Below are 20,670 nucleotides of genomic sequence, written 5' to 3' on the forward strand. Positions count from 1 at the left end.
TTTGTCTGCTTAGTCAGGAGATGTTGGTTTAGTAATATTTTAAAGTGATCTTTACTGTTTTCCAGGATGAAATGCTCAGGCAGACAGTTCCATGCTACCATCACTCTGTTCTTCAACATACTAGTCTTGACTTTTGGTCATGTAAATCTACTATTGGTTACATGCCTGCTTTGATAGTTCTGTACATCTGACTCAGGTGTAACTGTTTCTATAATACCCACACTCAATAATCACTTGTTTAGGATAAGACTTGAGACTTTCTTGTGACTTACAAAACAATGACTTGGTCTCACATCTGGTTTGCTGCGATCGCCGTTCTGTATCACAGTCAATGAAAGAATGTAAAAAGGCTATTATAAAGATTTGGTCTCATATTCAGTAATTAGAAAAGGTGAATCTTCTCGTAGAATCGCAGTAGTAAATATAAATAAAACACTTATGACGTGGTTTCTGCTGTGACCAATCAGCCCTTTAAATTTAACACTGATTAGTGAATCTAAACCTACGCTGTAGGTAACCCCTCGTGTCAAGTATTAATCCAGCTTTAGAGAGTTGCCATCCACAGCTTTTCAGCTTGGCAGAGACATTCGGCAAATAGGCCTCCTGCCACACACACGGCTGTTAAAGTCAAAAGGGAGCGTTGAGCCAGACATCCTGCCTACATGATTTTATGCCAGCCAGTTTGCCACCTGTAGCACTCCCTCTCCCTCTCTGTCTGTCACACACACACACACACACACACACACACAGAGAGAGAGAGAGAGAGAGAGAGAGAGAAGGCTTGTCTAAATAATGTTATGCCAGACAATTTTCAATCTGTACAATACACACATACACACGAGCGCTGATTGTCAAGACGATAGGATGCCAACCTCTTCTGCCACTGTGAGCGTTTCCCTTCCACGCACAGGCATTTAGACAGCTCGTCTGATTGATGTCATGGCAGTCGATAGAGCGCTAATTACTCCCCGTGCTTGGACGGCGCCGCGTAAGGAGCAGTGTCATATCCTGTCAGCTGCATTTTAAAAACACGTGTCACTTCCTGTTAGCCTGCAGGGGAAAAGAGAGCAACAGAGCAACCTGACAGCACAAACCCCCCCACCCCCCACCACACATCTATTCTTGCCCCTTTCTTTCTTCTTATTCTCCCTCTGACTCACCTGCCAGCGTTGGTGATCTTTTGTTGTCAAACTTCATTAGTGGAGACGTCAGCTAATTAGAGCCCGAGCGCGAGCTTGGGAGATTACGAGGAAGAAGATGATGAAGAGCGAGATGAGAGAGATATGGCGGGAGGGAAGAGGGAGGCAGGGCAGAGGCGATGGAGGTGAGCAGATGATGAAGAGATTAAGATGGAGTGGGAGAGGGAAGGAGAGATGGATGGTATCAAGGCAGGGATGGAAATGACAGCGGAGATGATTACCTGCATCAACTGTGGAGGATAGAACGAGGAGAGATAGTGGTAAAAGGATGAATGGAGGTGCAAGAAATTGAAAATAGATTATGGAAACAGGTTGACAGAATGGTGAATATTTACAGCTCTAAATGAGTCAGTAAAGAAAAATGTGAACGGGAAATTGAATACATCCCGGAAATGTCAAAATGACAGAACATATAATTTAAAGAAAGCTCACGTCCATGTCAAGACATGAGGGACACGAGCTCACATTGATTAAGTTGTTTTTGTTACTTGCAAATAATCCTGTACACACGTGTGTGTGTGTGTGTGTGTGTGTGTGTGTGTGTGTGTGTTTGTGTGTGTGTGTGTGTGTGTGTGTGTGTGTGTGTGTGTGTGTGTGTGTGTGTGTGTCTAGTGAGACCAAGCAGCCGAGTGAAACAGAGATACAAGATACAGGCAGAGAGTGAGATAATGCATTGACCTGTGTCTGCTGTTGTGATGTAGTTGATACTTGTAAGACACAGCTGATAACGATCCTGGACTCTACAACTAGACACCAGGGACAACACACACACTCACACACACAGACCGGCAGACATTTTGTTGATGTGTGGAAAGAAAAAGACTACAACTCCCTCTTGTCATCATCCATCAATATTAAACTATATTTCCTCTGTTACACTGCTCACAGCTGTATCGACTGTGGGTTGTGCCCTGTCATTGCCATGAGATGATACCCTAGTCCAAAAATACTAAAATAGATGTTATCATTGATGCCTTTTTTCGACTAAACTACTGAAGAGTCCGATCAAATTGCCTTGATCATATCTAGTATTGAAAAACACCTCGTCATTCAGTACCAAAGTTCAGTACCTAAGGAGTAAATCTCATCAGCATCAGCATTTTTGTACAAAGATCTAATAATCCTGGTGATTTGCCCACATTACACGTTGTAGAAGCATGTTAACGTTACACCCTGAGACACGTTTATGACGGCAGGCGTGGTGTGTTTACAGACCGTCTGGTAAAAGAATTGAAACACTTGAAGTTGAAGGCCAGAAGCAGGCGAACTGCTCTGCTACTAGTCGACTTGTCATGTTTAGCCTGTTCATTTATGAGTTAATGAATTCCTGTGTTATGTAACAACATATATAATTATATTGAAGTTCCATTGAATTTAATTAAGTAATTATATAATTAAGTTTATTTATGCAATTTGTATCACTAGCTTAAAAGTTTTAAGGTTCCTTCTTTCCATTAGATCTCTTTTGAATAGGGAGTCGATGTTCATTTACTGTTGCATTGAAAAGGCTAATACAGTCATCTGTAACCCTGACATTTTAAAGTTTAAAAAAAAAGAAGATGTTTTTGTTTTGCATTGATCAGCATCAGCAGGATGCAAAGTCGCAAATTTTCTACTTTCCCTGAAAAGGGTGAAGGAACCATTTGTATACAGTGTGTACCATCTCTTAAGCTTCTAAATCAATTGCAGTTTACGTTTTCAAGCTTTATTGATTTTTCCAAATGGCTATCATGGCTTTGTGTTTGTGCTAATGAAAGGAAATCCTGCTTTACTACTTCCATTTTTTTCAGAAGGTCAACAGCTCTGCCAGTGGGTAGCATTTTTATCTTTTTCTTGTCTTTCTTCCTTCCAAGAATGCAAGACTTGACACTTACCCTGTTTCACTCAAACACACACACACACACACACACACACACACACACACACACACACACACACACACACACACACACACACACACACACACACACACACACACACACACATTGCAATATCTGGAAGGCAAACACAATCTTATTCTCTCTGAAACTGAATTTTAACACTCTACATCCATGAAAGAGATGTCAGTCTAACAACAAGAGCTTTAGCAGGTTCCTGCACATGTTTTTGTGTAGCCTCTCTCTTTTTTTACACAAATACAAACACAGTCTTACATGCACACAATTGCAAACATGCTATAAATCAGATTGAACTCTGAATGACATCTTCCCCACTGACATGTCTAAGAGGAGACCATACATCACCTGTAAGATCATCCACCCCTTTATGTTTGCGTGTGTGTGCTTACGTGTGTGTTGCTTCCTGTGTGGCAGATTACACCTCAGTCCTTTATTCCAGATTTATTAAACCTTTCAGCTCAGAGTCATCTGTTAGAGAGTGCTGGGAGACATTTGCTTCACCTGTTCTTTCTCTCTTTCTTTGACCGAGCCTTTTTTCTGTTATCAGTCTCTTCATCTCTCTGTCTTTCCAACAGTTTCTCACTCTCAACTCATCGAATGCAGCAGTTTGTTCAGTGGACCTACACTTCAGACTCTACTCACCCCTCTCATGTCAGTTTGGTACATTTGAGTTAGGAGTAATAAATATGAAACATCCAGTTGTACTTTCAAAATATAACTTTTAGGTTACTTAACGTAAATGAACTATGTGGAGTTGTTAAGTCATAAGTCTTAATTTAATACCAGTGCCTTGTACATGACCTACATAACCAAACAAGGCCATCAGTGAGAATATTGGCTATTTCTCATGATTAGTTCTGATGTGTGCTGGAAAGCAGAGTCTCAACTGAAGTGTGTGCACAAGAGCAGAGTAGCTTCTAACTGAATCTCTGTGGTTTGAAGTTTATTTTCCCTGTACTTTCAGATATCTGCCTTATTTTACTGCTTCATGTTCGCTTTCAGCTGTATATGAGTTAAAACATTTCCAGATTTTCCTGCTTCATAATAAAAGCTTTTAGATAATGCTATAACTGGGGGCTTTTACTGTGAAGAATTTACTGGAAGTAAAATGTTTATCCATCACTAAAGAAACGAGTGTCATCAGTTTAATCTGAGTCAAGCCAAGCAGCGTGTGTGTGTGAAAGAGGGGCTAAAGATTCACAGAAGAGGCTGGGAGGGATAAATACCTGGAACCACTACAGAGTCATTTAACCTGGGACTGAGTGCTGAATGTACCTTTTCCCACTGAGGACTAAAGTCAGATGTTAGTGGTTGTTAGTGGGGTTTTTCTCAAGTGCAAAAGGGGCTGTAGTTTGAGGCATACGGGCGCTGATGAAGCTGCCATGTTTGACGTGTTAGGAGTGAGAACGTTCCAGTCTTTCTATGCATACACCTTTTATTCATTATTCTGATGGAAGGAAAATACAGATGGATCATCGGGTGCAAACGCTGGTAATGGATTTGCCACATCACCCAGTGTGTTTTTAATTACTGATGTTTTTATTAAGCCTAGTTTTAAGTAAACCAGGCTGATAATGCCTCTTCAAGGTGTTAACACTTAATGTAGACGTTAAAGTTTAAGTATCTTTAGAAGAATTTAAATGTACGCTCAGTATATTTTTCCTGAATGGATTGTGTTTGACAGATCCCACATCATGTCTTGAAAGATAAATGTTAAATAACCATGACTTATGATCACATGTCGCTCTTTATCCTGGCTTCTACAGTGGAGTCTCGCTTTTAGATGACAAAGATCCCAAAACTGATTAAAAGCCAGCCAGAAAACACATTTTAAGGGTGTTATTATAAGAAATTGCACCTTTTATGACCAGACTTGTAAATATTTATAGGCTTTAATGACAAAGACATATCCTTTTACTGTGAACATTGATATATTTTAGAGCATATCTCACCACGTTATTAATGGAACTGGAGTCTCAATTATTAATAGCAGCATTATTAACAGCTATGCCGAGTTTCCGATTCTGATTTTAAACATTTATAGAATTATTATTGGTGTGACAGAGCAAGAGCAAGAGATTGATCTCCCTGGGCTTGTGGGTATGTGTGTGTGTGTAAGTCTGTGGTGTGTGTGTGTGTGTGTAAGTCTGTGGTGTGTGTGTGTGTGTGTGTGTGTGTGTAAGTCTGTGGTGTGTGTGTGTGTGTGTGTGTGTGTGTGTGTGTGTGTGTGTGTGTGTGTGTGTGTGTGTGTGTGTGTGTGTGTGAGAGAGAGAGAGAGAGAGACAGAGAGAGAGAGAGGAGACTGGACTGAAACTCATGCTTATTTTGAAAGATGTAAGTTTTATACATTTCATTTTAATTTGTTCTGCTCATGTAAAACACATCTCCAGAAAAAGAAACAAATATATGAAGTTGTTCATGATCACTACACAAATTAATTTGCACAGCTCATGAATGAAAAGGGGCAGGAAGAAGATAAATCTTATTTTGACCCGTACTGAAAGTATAAATAAGCAGCTGAAATAGATGGTCTGTCTATTACAGTTACTTGATAACCAGTGTTTCCACAGTACTGGACTTTCATACCTTGATACAACACTAATGTAAACAAAAACACAAAGAATGACAGCACCATCGATAACACCACAAGACGAAAAAACTCCCAACCCCACGAATTAGGACAATGGCACAACATGACAACAAAGAACTGAGGTCCCAGAAGAGTACTCAGATATACAGATTTTTTTCTTTATTTTCTGTTAAATAGTTTTTACAGCTTCAGTACACTCGACACTGTAATTGACAGATGTTGTACTGCTGTTGTATTGTTCCAAACACATGGAGTTGAGAGAACATTTAAGCATCAGTGTCTCTGACAGTCAATACAAACAGTAAAAAAAAACAAAAAAACAAAAGAATCCAGATCCACACAATAATTCACACAGTAAGTTAACTCATCACTTTCTTAAACTAAAAGATATATTTTTAAAACACTTTAAATCATCTTGTAGAGAGTTCCACTTTCACACTAACCAGTGAAATACACATCTGCCTTAAAGCAGTCAATATAAACATACACTTCTACAGACTCTATACCATGAATCATGTTACCAGAAGCAATACACATCACATAAGTCAGTCTCAGAGTTTTATTTCAGCAGCATCATTGCTATACTGCATATAAAAGTAGTAAATTAAATACTTTTTGTAAGTAAATGTTAGCTCTTCCTGCTCATCATGCTAGTGCCATTAGAAAATAATTGTTTATACAAGATGTTAGACCAAAAAAAATAGAAAACTGCACACAGCACAGAGACCCTTTAAATCAGCATCCTTCACATATGAAATTAACTTTTAAACTGTGTATATTGAGTTTGAGTTTTGACCCCTTGAGGCTGCCGTAGCTGGTCAGTGTGGAGTGTTAAAGCCAGAGTAACAGACTGAGTTAACAATATGAAGTCAGCAGCTATTTCCACAGATCTGAGTAAATATATGTCTGAAAGTATGAGCATGCATGTTGTTTTATTTTAAACGTGAAGTAAAATGGATCAGTTTTTTTGTTTTTGTTTTTGAGATATTGCTGCATTTGCAATGCTAATTTCCATTAGCGTGTCAATGGGAATTCCCATTATATATTAGCATTAAGCTAACTGATTTAGCGCTAGACATTTAGAGATAGAGAAAATCAATTCAGCAGTCAAAAAAATCGACTCAGGGATTGTAAAGAAGGATTTATTCCTCTCACCACTACTGAACAGTAACTAGAACATGTACCTTGTACCTTGTAATCTAACACATATTTTGTTTTGTTCAAAAGAGAAAAACTCAAGACACGTTTTTATATGACTTATTTTCTGTGTCAGTCCATCTTCCATTTTTCACTCCCAAAAATATACTCTATACTCTATAATATACTCAAAAACAAGAAACTTATTTTGTTCCACTTTAAGGATAACCTGACTTGAACCTGACTTTTTAGGAAACCCAAAATTTCCCAAATGAATGCCATACTCACAAAGTTATTTCTGACGTGAGATTTGAGTAATTAAAGAAATAAACATTTCAGTTGCAAACATGTTTTTGGTACAGAGTCATGTATCGTGCACAAGCCCAGAACAATGCTGTGTCTTTAGGCTGTTGCCAAATGAGCCAATCCCATTGGTGTTTAACGTCTACAAGCTAGTTAAAAAGTGAAGTCATACTAAAGTCTGCTGTTTTTGTGGCTTACTTGTTTCTCTGCAGCTAATCAATAGCTTCCTCAGGCTGTGGTCATGGAAATATTTGCATAAATGTGTGTGTGTTTGTGCGAGTATTGTGTTATGTCTGTGTTTATCATATTTATTTCTTCTTGAGCCCACCCTCTTCCTTTTATGTGGGGTCATAAATCGTATAAAGTACCCTTTTTGTGTGTGTGTGTTTACCTGTGTGTGTGTGTGTGTTTACCTGTGTGTGTGTGTGTGTGTGTGTGTGTGTGCATGCATGCATCTGTGGACAGAAAAAGAATGCTGTGTACGTTTTACCACCCTATTCTCCGAGGCCCTCTGTCAATAAAATGGAGCGGAGGGTGAGGTGGTGTGTAGGTGTGTACGTGAGCGCGAGTGTGTATCATCTGGAGCTCCTTTGTGACACAAATCATTTTCTACTGTGATGCATAAACATGAAACAGCACAGAACAGAGCCGAGCCTGCAGAGGAATAGAATAGAGTAGAATACACTTGACCATCGTCCAACAACAGCTTCAGGATAAGTGCAAATTCTTTGCTGAAGTTGAATATTTTTTCGCGTCTCGTTGAATCCTCCCGTGTCTTTTCACTGTCTTTACATGCAATCACACCACTTTTAAAATACACTCTTTAAGCAGATCTTAAGCCTTTGTTCCATTCCTCGCCTTCAGCCCCCTCCCTAAATTCCAATTCGTCCAAAGTGGCACCAATAAAAGAAAATGGGATGCCACTCGTGACTCGTGCACTTAAGAATCCAGCGAACAAAGCCGTCATAAAAATACTGTCAACAAGAGCGGTGAGAGACATTCAGTTTAATGAGGATTTGTGAGACATTATGGGAAGCCCTTAATGCAAAATATGTTGCTGAGAAATCTACATCAAGTGGATACGGGGAGAGGATTTGCAAGTTGTATTTGGGACGGTGCTACTCTCAGTGAACACATGCAGTCAGAAAGGGGTGGTCAGAGGGTGAGGGCAAGAGGAAAAGAAAGATGTGGGATGTAAATCGATTGCCTATAAATGTGAGTGTTTTATTTCTGTCTATGTGAGTTACACTTGTGATGAGCTGCCAGTTTGCCTGAGGTGGTTCTCTGCCTTCTACATTCTGGGTTACCACGGTCCCCATGGTGATGACTGAGGTGGTGATGAGCGTGATAATGCCTGATAAAATCATAAAATGTAATGTCACTTCAATAAAGCTAAGGAAAAGGATTGTAAACACTTAACATTTGGCTTAAGCAGAAACGGAAAAAAAACAAGGTGATAGAGCAATTAAGAGTAAAACATTTTTTTACTCAGTTATTAAGTGCAGTTAACATCTGATTTCTGCTGCTGACACAGCTCTCTTACTCTCCTTGGTTAGAATATGGTGCACAGACACACACTAACCCCCCGTCTCGACCACAAGCGAGTCAGATGTGCTTTCCACTCACACGTCTCACGCAACAGAAACACTTTCCTTTTTATCAGTGTGTCTTATGTCTCAGCTGTGTGTGACAGACATACACGCAAACTGAGGTGTTTATTTAGACTTAGAAGTCTATTTTCTTGATAATAGATGCTGGGTTTTTGCTCCGTTAACAGGCGTTGAATATCTGTTTTATCCATATTTAGCAGCACACTCCGGTTTAATCCCACAGACTCTCCCTTCACTTTACCCAGCAGCTGGTGAGCAAGACACAGGAATTTCAGTGTGTTTCTGTGCACATACCTCTTTTTTTCTTTGTGTGATTGTATGAATTTTGTGTGAAAAATTTTTGCTTCTCAGATTTTTACTTTTGTCTGAGTTTTGGATTGTTGATCAGACAAAATGAGACCTTTAAAGAGAGTGTTTGGATTACTTTAAGTGGAGTTTTATGAAGTATTTGAGGGAGTTAAGCCACTTAAAACAGATCCACCTAAAAAAAAAAAATCTTTACCTAAGCTCCGCCCACATGAAAAGTCATAATATTTAACAGAAAAGAGGTCTCTAGCTGGTCTCAATCTGCAATGTCACGACTGTGCTTCCAGTGAAGTATTCAGTCTAAGCATTTGATAATCACTTATATTAAACATATATAATCACAAATTAACATCAGCATTTAAACCTAAATGATATAAAGATTTAATGAAGTTAAACAGTACAACAAAAAGTAGAACACCAAAGTCTGTTCTGTTATGTGAGGCTGAGAGCAGAAACAATACACATGATTTGAGATGTGGGACCTGGTATATTGTGTTTTCAGTGCTGGAGATATTATAGTCATTCACACAGCTCTCTGGGTTTGTGTTTTCAAAGAGGGAATGAAAGGGTGAGAGCAAAATAAGAGAAAGAATGAAGAAAAAATGGGGATATAATTAGAAACCTGTATTTTTGAAAGGAGCTCACATTTTGGAAAACCAGCTATTAATGATTTTTAACTTCTAATATTAATATTTTGAAGGCAAAGATCAGATAGAAGATATGTCATTTTCTAGGAATTAATTAGTTTTGAATAGTTTTATTTTTTAAATTAAAATGGAATCAAAATTGCACTTTTTGAAATGTTCGTAAACATTTCTCTCTGTAAGTCACTCGCTAATCTGCGAGTAGCCTGAATGTGCTGCAGCGATGTCTAGCAGGTTGTTAAGCCTTTATTAGCACGCTTCTGGTATGTAATGTGGTGTAATTCTGGTTTTTGCCACTCCACCATCATCACTGGGGAATGTCTGTGTCTCGATGGCCAGACATACATGGACATAAGTGTTTGTTTGTTTGATTTTTCCTGGATAATCTGTTCATCTGTCAGGGAGAAATACTGCTGAGGACACACACACACACACACACACACACACACACACACACACACACACACACACACACACACACACACACACACACACACACACACACACACAAGCAATGCTCAGTCAGAGAGAAGATCAGGTGCATTTACATACATTTTTTGTGCATTTGTTAGTTGGTGGGTTAAGCACATATTTAGCTTAGCTAACATGTTTATTCTATTGCTTTAGTTTTTAGGGGTTAGTAAACCCTCTGTAGAACAGGGTGATCTTTGACTTAACAGCGTTTCCTTTCAAAGTGTGAAAAAGTTAATCTAGCTAAGTCTAGAGTTAGGATTAGTACAGTAATACGATTTGTTATTGTTAAAAATGTGTTTTTAATAGGGGAGCTGGGGGACTCGAGACTTCACTTAAGTCAGACTTAAGTCACAAACTTGAGGACTTGAGTCTTGCTTGACTTTACAAGACTCAGCTTGACTTTCCCTCGATATTTACTATTTGATTAAATATGTGAATTTTCCTAGATACAGGAAGAAGTTAATATGAGAAGTTTGGGTGATTTCTAGTGCAATACACACAAACCTGGCAACCTACAATGATGGAACAGAAATGAGAAAAGAGACATTAAAATAGAGAGGAGATGGAGAAAGCCAACATTAAGTTAAAGGTATGTTTGAGCTATAGGACCACTGTTGGACTCAAGCGAGGGGGTAAAGGGGGCAGTCACTCCCCCTGGTCCCCCCATGTTTGAAAAAACAATGCAAAAGTGCCCTCTTGGACAGCCTTGTGTTTCATAAAACGTGATGAAGTGCATTCTAGGGTCCATCTCTAGTGGACAAAATGTGGTAAAGCACCCTATTAAGTGCACTTTTAGTGGATAAAATATGGTAAAGTGCCGTCTAAGGTCTAAGGTCTCTAGTGGGCAATTTGGTAAAGTGCCCTTTAATGGACAAAACATAGTAAAGTGCCCTCAAAAGTCCCCTTCCAGTGGATAAAATGCAGTGCTTTGTAAAGTGCCCCTCTAGTGGAGAAAACACAACGCAGTGCCGTAGGTTACCCTACACACCAAATAATCATTTAGCCTCAACGTGCCTTTAAATAGTTAAATAATTCCCTGATGCCCCTCCATGTACAGGTGGTGCCCTTTTCATATTTTTCGCCCCCTCCTCTCAGACAACCGGGACTGTATAGGACTTATCTTATGATTTCAGAGCCACTCTCTCCATTGTTGTTCATTTACGAGGCTTGTTATTGATTGTTAGAAATTGTAAAATATCAATAAGACTTTAGGTGAAGTCTCAAAGTAAACTACAGAACTGAACTGATTTTACTGTGACTTTATTAAGAAGCTGTGCACACAACTTTTCATGACCGCTGGTTTTTGACTGATTTGAATTTGGAAGCTGTGGAGATCAGCAGACATTTGTATGAATTAACTTGTGACCTGCTTCACCTGAGCAGTGACTTGACTTCTCACCACGGTAACATGGGAATTGCTTGAGACTTTTGACACATGTGATTTACTCACACAACTGGGAACAAATGCCCCCAAAATCTAGGAAAGATCAATATTCATGTCACATTATGGGTCACATGCTGAGAACTGGTAACACAACACTTTTGTGTGACCTCTCAGAAGGCAGAGTTTTGTTCACAGACTGCCCTGGAGACTGAGAACGTGTATTGCTATTTTTCAGACTTTTCATGAATCGCCTGGCGGTGCATCGATGTGTTTCTCCGCCTCCTTCCATCAACTTGGTTTATGAAATTGCACACTGCAGTTCTAATGGTGCATATGGGTACATATGTGTATAATTTGACTTTCCATATTTCCATTATGTGTGGGTGTGTGGATATGTGTGCATGTTCATGACTCACTAGGGTTCCCAGGGTTCAGTGTTGATATGCTGCATATTTCCTCTGTTGACAGAGAGAAAGAATATTCATATGATTGATGTTTTTGTTTTCTTGGCTTTTGCCAGAGAAAAAGCAAAGAGATGGAAAAACAGATATAGACGTAGGCAGTCAGGATGATCAGCAGATAGATCTGTGCGTTGGTGTGTGTGTGTGTGTGTGTGTGTGTAGTATGTGTTTGCGTACACATACACATGTGTGTGCATGTGTACACAGGTGGGTCTGTATAGTCTTTATCTCCGCAGTCAAACTTCTGCAGGCTTTTGAATAAACAGATGGCTTCTGTTGTCAGCCTCATCATCAGGACGGCTGATTGGAGGTGATGTCAGTCAAAGTTCTCGCTGTGTTTTATATTATTGTGATGCTCATGTGATCCAGTTACAGTGCGACAGTTCAGTGAGCGTGACTTCTGTCAAAATCCTGAGTCCTAAAGTGACACGTTTCCTGTTATATGTGATTCTCTTGTTCTTTTTGTTAAATATTCATTTTATTTTACTTAATGATTGTGTTAATCTTTTCGCCTGTTGCACCATGGAGACCTGGAAGAGGACAGGCCGCAAAATCACATTAACTACAAAACTTTGATAACGAAGTTTAATTTATTAAAATATAAAATATGTGTTTAATAATACAATAATAATCAAATCTGGATGAAACAAAGGTGGCAGTTAAGATCATTGTAGCTGCCGTGGACAGGAAGAACCTGATTTTAGCTACGTTATGAAAAGAAAGTGAAGAATCAAACATAACACCAAGATTCTTGACAGTTTGACTCAAACTGAATATCTTTTGGTTGTGGCCAAAACAAGACATTTGAGGACGACCTCTTTGCTTTGAGAACCAATGATAAAAATTGTCCATCCTGTTCTGACATTTTATGGACACAACTGATCGATTAATCAAGAAAAAAACCTGACAGATTAAACAACCATGAAAATAATTGTTAACTGCAGCCCTGAATAATTGCGTGTAATTTTGCCAACTGGTGACATATAAGAGAAAAGCAAAGAGCCGAGAACAGAACCCTGAGGTACTCCATATTTCACATCAGTAAATATTAATGTATTATTGAATAAATATTGATATACTGGCCCTTATCTCTTAAGAGGGGTAAAGGATTGTGGATTGATGATAATACAGTCTTATAATTTAATTAAATTGTTTTATTATTATTGTATTATGCTGTACATGTGATGACCTGAATGCTTATTTCTCAGAATAAGTTTGTGTGCTTTTTTGCTTTTGTTCCTTTGTGTGTGTGTCTGTCCATATTTGCATCTTTGCGCCCACTTACCTGTGTGTGTGTCTTTGCGTGTTTGCAGCGTGGACAGGATCCAGCAGCTCCGAAGAGAATATCAGCAGGCAAGAAGAGAAGGAATGGTGCCGCCTTATGAAGAGCTGGACCCCCGACGCAGAGGGCATGAAAACGATGCACACAGGGTGAGGACCTCAGACACACACATGCACTGACATGCAAATGGAAAAGCCGCAGACGTTCATATGCGCATGATCTCTTCATCTGAAGTGTTTCTGTCCTCATATTTGTTGAAAGTTTCATCAGTCTGTGCATCATCAGGTTGAGATAACAGAGTGATCACTGTGTGCTTGTGTGCGCACACATCACTGTCTCCGTACAGTGTGTGTGTGTGTGTGTATGTGTGTGTGTGTGTGTGTGTGTGTGTGTGTGTGTGTGTGTATGTGTGAGGTTTCTAATTCCCTATCAGCTATCAGTATGATGACTGCTTCTACTGCGTTTGGCTCCTGATCAAGGCCCTTTAGCTGTCAGTTGTGACGCTCGTTGACGTGAACGGCTCCTGTAGGCATCGAGCTGATAGGACTTGATACGATCCACTTTTCACTGAGGATGAGACACGGAGTCGAGGTTTTTACTCACTTGTCATCGTGCAGGTTCTGTTTTCAAATCGCAGAATCATAATCACGTCCTCGCAGATCCACGTCTGGTCTCAGGCTCTGTCTGAGTCATGCTGGAAGAGGCTCAAAAACACATCTGTGATGCCATAATAACGGGCAAATTGTCGGTGTGCTAACACCATATCACCTCCCACGTTGGTACCAGGTGTCAACCTGCAATGACTTTGTTGCTGCTGTTGCTAAGCGAATTTAAGTACTGCTGTTATAAATATGTCTCTGGATATCAGATTTAATTTTTATAATTCTGAGAGTGCCATTAGTTTGCCCTCTTTGTTCATCAGACACTGACAATATGTTTTGTCTTCTTTGCTGCTGTCCATGTTTTATTTTGCTTCAGCTTTTCATACAGTACATCATTGCTAATGCTAATAGTTTGTTTCACTGAACAAGATTTTTATGGATTATGTTGTTAATAGAGCAGGTGCATGGAAAACCCTGTTAAATGTTAGCAGCACAGCATCAAGCTAATGATTTATTTCAGATTTTTGAAGGTTCTGCCAAAGCATTTGTACCACTTTTGACATTTTCAGATACCATTAATTCATACAACACTTTGTAACAATTTGTCAGTCAGAAAACCAGTGTGTAGGATTTAGTGGCATCTAGCAGTGAGCTCGCAGAATGCAAACTCTCATTCAGGGCTACTTTTTAGTGTAAATATACATTAAAGCCGGGCTCAGACTGCAGGTGTTTTGGGCTGATTTACCTTAGATTCACCTCTTGTGACAATCCCAGAGGAAATCTGTTCCAGGACCTTGATCTGTATTAATGATCGGCCCAGATTATCTGGTAGAGTGAGGGGTTTATAGATCCAATCTTAAACCCCCGACCTGCTCACAGACTCTTTGGGGCCGCCCCAATTAGATTTCAAATATGTTGGACATTTTTGAGCAAATGTGGACAATCACATCAGTACTTTTTGAGCAGGATGACAGCAGCCAATGAGAGAGACAAATCTACATGGAGAGGCAAAGCATACGCACTGGACCTTTAACATTTAAAATGGGTAAGACTGGCTGTTCACAGTGAAACTCTCATGCAGCTAGTTGAAGGTTGCAAATTGCATGAGAAACAACTTGGCAGTTACAAAGCAAAGCAAGAAACTGGCTGGCCAGATTAGTAGTTTCAATGAGGACAGTCCTCTGAAGCAACCACAAGATTATTATTATTATTGTTTTGTTCATTTCAGCGATAAGCCACGGTTGAGTTGAAACCAATCAGTGAAAATCAGGTGCGGCGCATCATAGTTTGTTGTGATCATCTGACACGTTCTCAGCATTTTGATCAGCTGTGCATGAAAACGGTTCCTCAAAGTTGAGAGTTTTGCAACTGTTGCGGCTGAGTTTCAGACAAGTTTTAAGTGAGGGCTTTACACCATGCAACTCAGTAGCTTCTTAGATTCACCTCACTTTCACCTAAGCGTGAAGGTTTGACTGTGTAAAGCCAGCATAAAAGAACCTCCTGAAACTGAGAGCTGATGTCATGGAAAATCTAAAATACTTACCAGCTATTGTCAGCGACTATTAAAACTCTGTAGTGATACACGAGTCAGGTGCCTCATGAATTTCACCTTCCCTCTTCTTGTCACCATGACATTTAAGCTTCCATGGCTTTTCGTGGAAAAAGTAAAATTGCCCTGAGCAACCAAAATGAGTTCTTCACGATGGAGCTAAAATTAATCTGCTATGACAAATGGACAGGTTTATTGCAGCACATCACAGTTTCACCGCTGCACCACGGTCCTCAGTCAGAGTCAGACACTTCGCCTCTCTGTACCAGGACGCTGTCAGGCCTCACCATGCTGTAGTTAAAAGGAAAATACAAAATAAATAGATGTTTGTTCCCTTTATTGAGTAATGAAAAATGCATCCCAGGGTTTTTATGGGCTTTTTGTGTGTTCCTCTGTGGTCATGAGTCCTCCGTTTTATATAAGAGAAGTACAGTTAGTACAGTAGAAGTCAGTGCTGTTTTCAGGAATCTAAATGTAATAACTTCGGTGTAATTCAATGCATGAATTGAATTACTGAACTTCTTACTCACAAGAACATTGTGGCGCCACAGAGTTTTGTGTCAACAGGTTGAGTCACTCACTGCAGCCGTTAGTGTCCTTCCACCTTCCATTGCATTGCTGAAATATCAGTTTCAAAGTTATTAAAGTTTTCTATATTTGGTTATTTTTAGATGACTTACAGCAGGTCTGGCAAGTGGGTCCAAAGTCAATTTTTACTTCCCCCTATATGTTTTTTTTATTTTTTATTAGGAGTTATCAAATAACAGCAACAGTCAATGGTGATGACTTTAAATGTGTCTTTAATCTAAAACACAAAGATATTCAGTTTGTTATGATAATAAATGAAGAAATCAGAAAATCTCCATATTTGACAAGCTGAAAACAGCTTTTTTTCTGCTGAAGTGCATGAAAAAGTGTTTTAACAATTAAGTGATTAGTCAGGATTTCAAACGAGGCAGATTAAAAATGATTAAGATAGAGGGGAGAAGAATTCAGTAAAATTGGACTGAGCTGTTGATAAAAGTGAGATCTCTTCAGGCAGATTGTTCCAGAGCAAAGGAGAAGGCTTGGTCACTGCTCTGTTAAACTTTGACTGTGGAGTAATTCTAAAGGGCACCGCTTCAGGACCTCAGTCTTAACTATTCAATAATGTACCGCGGTGTCAGGTCATGTGATGCTTTAATAGCCAGTAATAGAATTTTAAAATCAATTCTGAAATGAACTAATTTAATGAGGCTGCAACAGGTGAAATGTGATGCCATCATTTCATTTTTAGTAAAAAGTGTTGCAGCTGGATTTTGTGTCTCCTGTTTTTGGTTTTTAATTTCAACATGTGAAAAAGGCATCATAGTAATTAAAGGTCCAGTGTGTAAGATTTAGGGGGATCTATCAGCAGAATATTATAAAAATTGATCTTTAAAAGTAGGTTTTTGTTAGTGTATAATCAGTGGAACTTAAGAATCATGTTTTTGGTACATCAGAATGAGCTGTTTGTATCTACAGCGGGCGAGCGCTCATCCTCCACGGATGCCGCCATGCAGGTCTAATTACAATCTTCCACGGTTTTCGCAGCCTCTGTAGGTTCGCTTGGAAGTGGAGGGTGAGGAAAGGTGTTTGCAGTCTGATAGCTCACCTCTAGATGCCACTGAATCTGACACACTTGTCCTTCAAAGTATAAGGAAATGAACAGTCTCACTGTCTTTAAAAGAGAACACAAGTTTATTTTTTGTGTACTTAAGTTTGATAGAAACAAAAGTGCAGTGACTTGATGGTTAAAGTTTAAGTTGGAGTCAAATATTTTACAATATGTCATTTTATAAGGAATCCAGTATAAGAGGCTCTTTTAAAGAGATGATCAATTGTTAAATCATCAGAAAATTTACCAGCAACTTTTTAATATCAAAGTCAAGTCAAGCAAAAATCTTCCTTGGTTGTAGTTTCTTAATTGAGGGCATTTTTTTGCTCTTCTATGTGTGAGATGAAAGATACTAAAACTAATATCACTGTGAGCTATTTAAGACTTGGGTTTCCACATTTTATTGACCAAGTGGTTTCTTAAGATCATCAGCAGATTAACTGGTAATGAAAGTGTTTCAGCCCTATTCAGTTAGTTTCTTGTTGTTGTGTGGGATCATGTGTGTTCATGCATAACTGATGGATCTGCAGCTTGTCCACAGCTTGTCTTAAATACTACTGGACCAGTCAGAAACTTTTTTTTATGCGTCTTTGCCGGCAACAGCTGAGGCCAGGTGCATTAAGTTTCTATGATATCTCAGAAACGCCTTGAAGGAATTTCTTCAGACTTTGTACACCTACAACGAGCTCATGCATTCAGATGCACGCTTAAATTGTGGCTCATTCATGTCAATTAACGTCTGTTTCTATATGGGAAGTTTACATACATTAGTCAACTATAACTGAGAACATGATCAGATGTTAGACTGACACTATGAAGAGTTTCATCACATTGAACATCGTTCCTGTGCGCCCCACAGCTCGACACCAAAAGCTCAGTTGGCGGGAGCTTGTGTAGAGGCAGCACTGTCCACAGTCCATAGTAACGGAGCAGAGGAGATCCATAAACGGACAGAAAAAGGTTCAGGTTTTGTGGTTGTCATTTCCCCCTGTTGTGCACAATTCACAGACACAGACCTCCGCGTTGAGGATCTTCAGGACAGGGTGTGTTTTGTGCACTGAACAGATTGTAGGCAGCTTGTTTGAGACTGGATCTGTAAACCTCTCATTTTACCAGACAATCCGGGCCCATCAGCCATACAGATCAAAATCCTGGACCAGATTTCGTCTCGCATTGTCAGGAGGGGTGAATCTGAGGCAAACTTTGATTTGTGATATTCGACTACATAAATAAAAACTGATTTGACATAAAAACTGAGAAGGGAATCAAGCGAAGTGAAGGAGCAGTCACTGAGAGAGAGAACTGCAAACTATAAACAGCTGTTTTATGCACCTCCTGATGACTTTGAGCGATTATTATGGATGCTCTGATTAATCATGTAAATAAACAACGCCTTGTTTGTGATGACACTGGATTTTTGATGCGTTACGTAACTGGCCGGAACAAAACCCCATCTGTGCTCCAGGACCTTCTGATGTACAAATCAAGCGCTGGCTTTGAGAGAAAGTCTTCAAATGTGTTACAAACATCCACTTGGTCTCGTGAGCTGCTCGTATTTCGGTGGTCAAAGATCAAATGTCACTGCCACCTCACATAACTCTAGACTTCACACGCTAATTAGGACAAAGTTTCACACAAATGTCTAATAGTACACTAGCAGTGCTGGAGAGTCACTGCTTATCTAGGTATGATTAAATTATAAAACAAGAGTAATCTGAAAATCAAAATGTTGGCTTACATCCAAATATTCTTTTTGGGTTGCCCGGCGGAGATCTGCTCTCTGCTGACCGACCTCCTCTAGTTTGTATGTATTAGCGGTTCTGGGGTTCACTGAAGTAATCAGTTTTATGTAACAAAATACTCGAACCAGCACTGAGTGATTCAGAAACGTAGGACCTTTGTCATCGAATCTACACGGCGTGTTTATCCAAAGTTATACCCGACCCAGTTTAATTCAGATCTTAAAGTCATTTGCTTTGTGACCAGCCAGGGGCAAACTCCCTTCCCCTGCGATCGATAGCCACACATTACACTGTTCTCTGCCTCCAAATGAGAAAACTTTGTTGTTGTTTATAAAGCTGAGGGGGAGAGCAATTAGCATGCTTCAGAGGTGGGAATTAAGTTTGAAGTTTGAAAGTTATAAAAAGAAAAAAATCAAAAGAAAATCAGACCAGTAGCAGTTGCCACAGCGCCTAACAAGCCCCTCTCATTAAGGATGATGCATTTATTAATTAAAGCTGAGGCGATTATTTACCTGACTGGCTTTCCGTTGGAAGGGGTGAGGAAGGAGTGATGGTTATGGAGGTGAGCCGACGGCAAACTAATTCAATTTCACTTTTATTGGTTTGTTTGTTTCTCCTTAAGACGTTTTTATTTTTTGTGTAGGATTTGCTGAATGACTATGAAAAGCAAAAGCGATGGAAACTTAAGTGTAGGAGGAGAGAGTGAGACACAACAAAAAAAAAAAAGAGAAAGGGAGAGAGAGTTCCTCATGCAACGTTGCCACAGTATACTGAGTGTGTTTTTTTCCCCCTATGGCTCCATTACCATCTCATTGATTCATGGTTATGGGTTAGCTGTCTCTGCTAGCAAAATTATGTTCGCCTAAAAACAATTATCAAGCAACAAAAGCCACACCACAAGTTTGTTTCCAAGTGAGTGCTTTGTGTGCTTGTGGGTGGGTGTGTGTGTATTTTGGAAGACAACAACAGACTTTCTCCCTAAGGAGAGAGGAACTAAATCAACAGGGCGCTGTTGCTGTTGTCACACACACACACACACACACACACACACACACACATCCGCACACAGAGGGTATGGAAGCCAATTGTTATAGTGGGCGGTGTGACACATCCTTTATTATAGGATTTAATTATAATCAAAAGCTCTCGTCTAGTTTTCCTGTACTTTGGGCTTAAATATGTGTGCTCATTTGCAGTTACTCATTTAATTACTAATGGCATTTTGTTGTGGGATGCAAACAGAAACAGTATTGAATCCTCAGATTCTCTCAGGTGTTGCTGCTGACTGTGCAGGGTTTTCTGGGTATGCACTCCTTTTTTGCACCTGTTTTATGTCACAAGATTAAAGTTTGAGGAAAATGAGGACCTCTGAAATATAACATGGAAAAACAAATATTCCCAAGCCCTCCATGTAGCTTATAAGTGCAGTTCAGTTTATTTGAAGTGGGGTTGTGTGAGGTACTTGTCCATAGTCGGTGAATGCGGTAGATGGCGGTCGATGTGCCCCCCCCCCCCCCCCCCCCCAGAACCAGCATGGAAGTATTTATTGCTCTGGACTGGTTCAACAGTTAAAAATAAGCCCACTGAAAGAGATCAATATAATTTTAAGCCTTTTCTTACAGTAAACTGCTTTTATTTAAGCCAAATATTGCCCACTCTCGCTTAGCCAGACTCCTTTTGCAAAAACAGTAATTTTTCTTCTCAGAACACGGGGGTTGCTGGTCTACTGCTGTCTCCGTCTGTGACTTCGGTAAATCTGTACTAACCTTTTAAAACACCAAAGTTACAGAATAACATGAACAACCGAACCGAGCAAGGCGGTAATAGACCTGCAACTCCCACGTTCTGCAAGT

General features: G+C 39.6%; 1 protein-coding gene across 1 annotated transcript in view; it reads left to right on the top strand.

Moving 5' to 3' along the window:
- The window catches only part of LOC146323346 (partitioning defective 3 homolog B-like), a 311,888-nt gene that overhangs the window by 207,381 nt on the left and 83,837 nt on the right, over positions 1–20,670 (top strand). The window contains exon 22 of the mRNA XM_084725533.1: positions 13,320–13,437. Coding sequence (XP_084581659.1) covers positions 13,320–13,437 — 118 coding nt within the window. The remainder of the gene's footprint in view (positions 1–13,319; positions 13,438–20,670) is intronic.

The sequence above is a fragment of the Lutjanus erythropterus genome, chromosome 8, assembly GCF_056507025.1.
Source record: "Lutjanus erythropterus isolate fLutEry1 chromosome 8, fLutEry1.hap2, whole genome shotgun sequence".
Lineage (NCBI taxonomy): Eukaryota > Metazoa > Chordata > Actinopteri > Lutjaniformes > Lutjanidae > Lutjanus > Lutjanus erythropterus.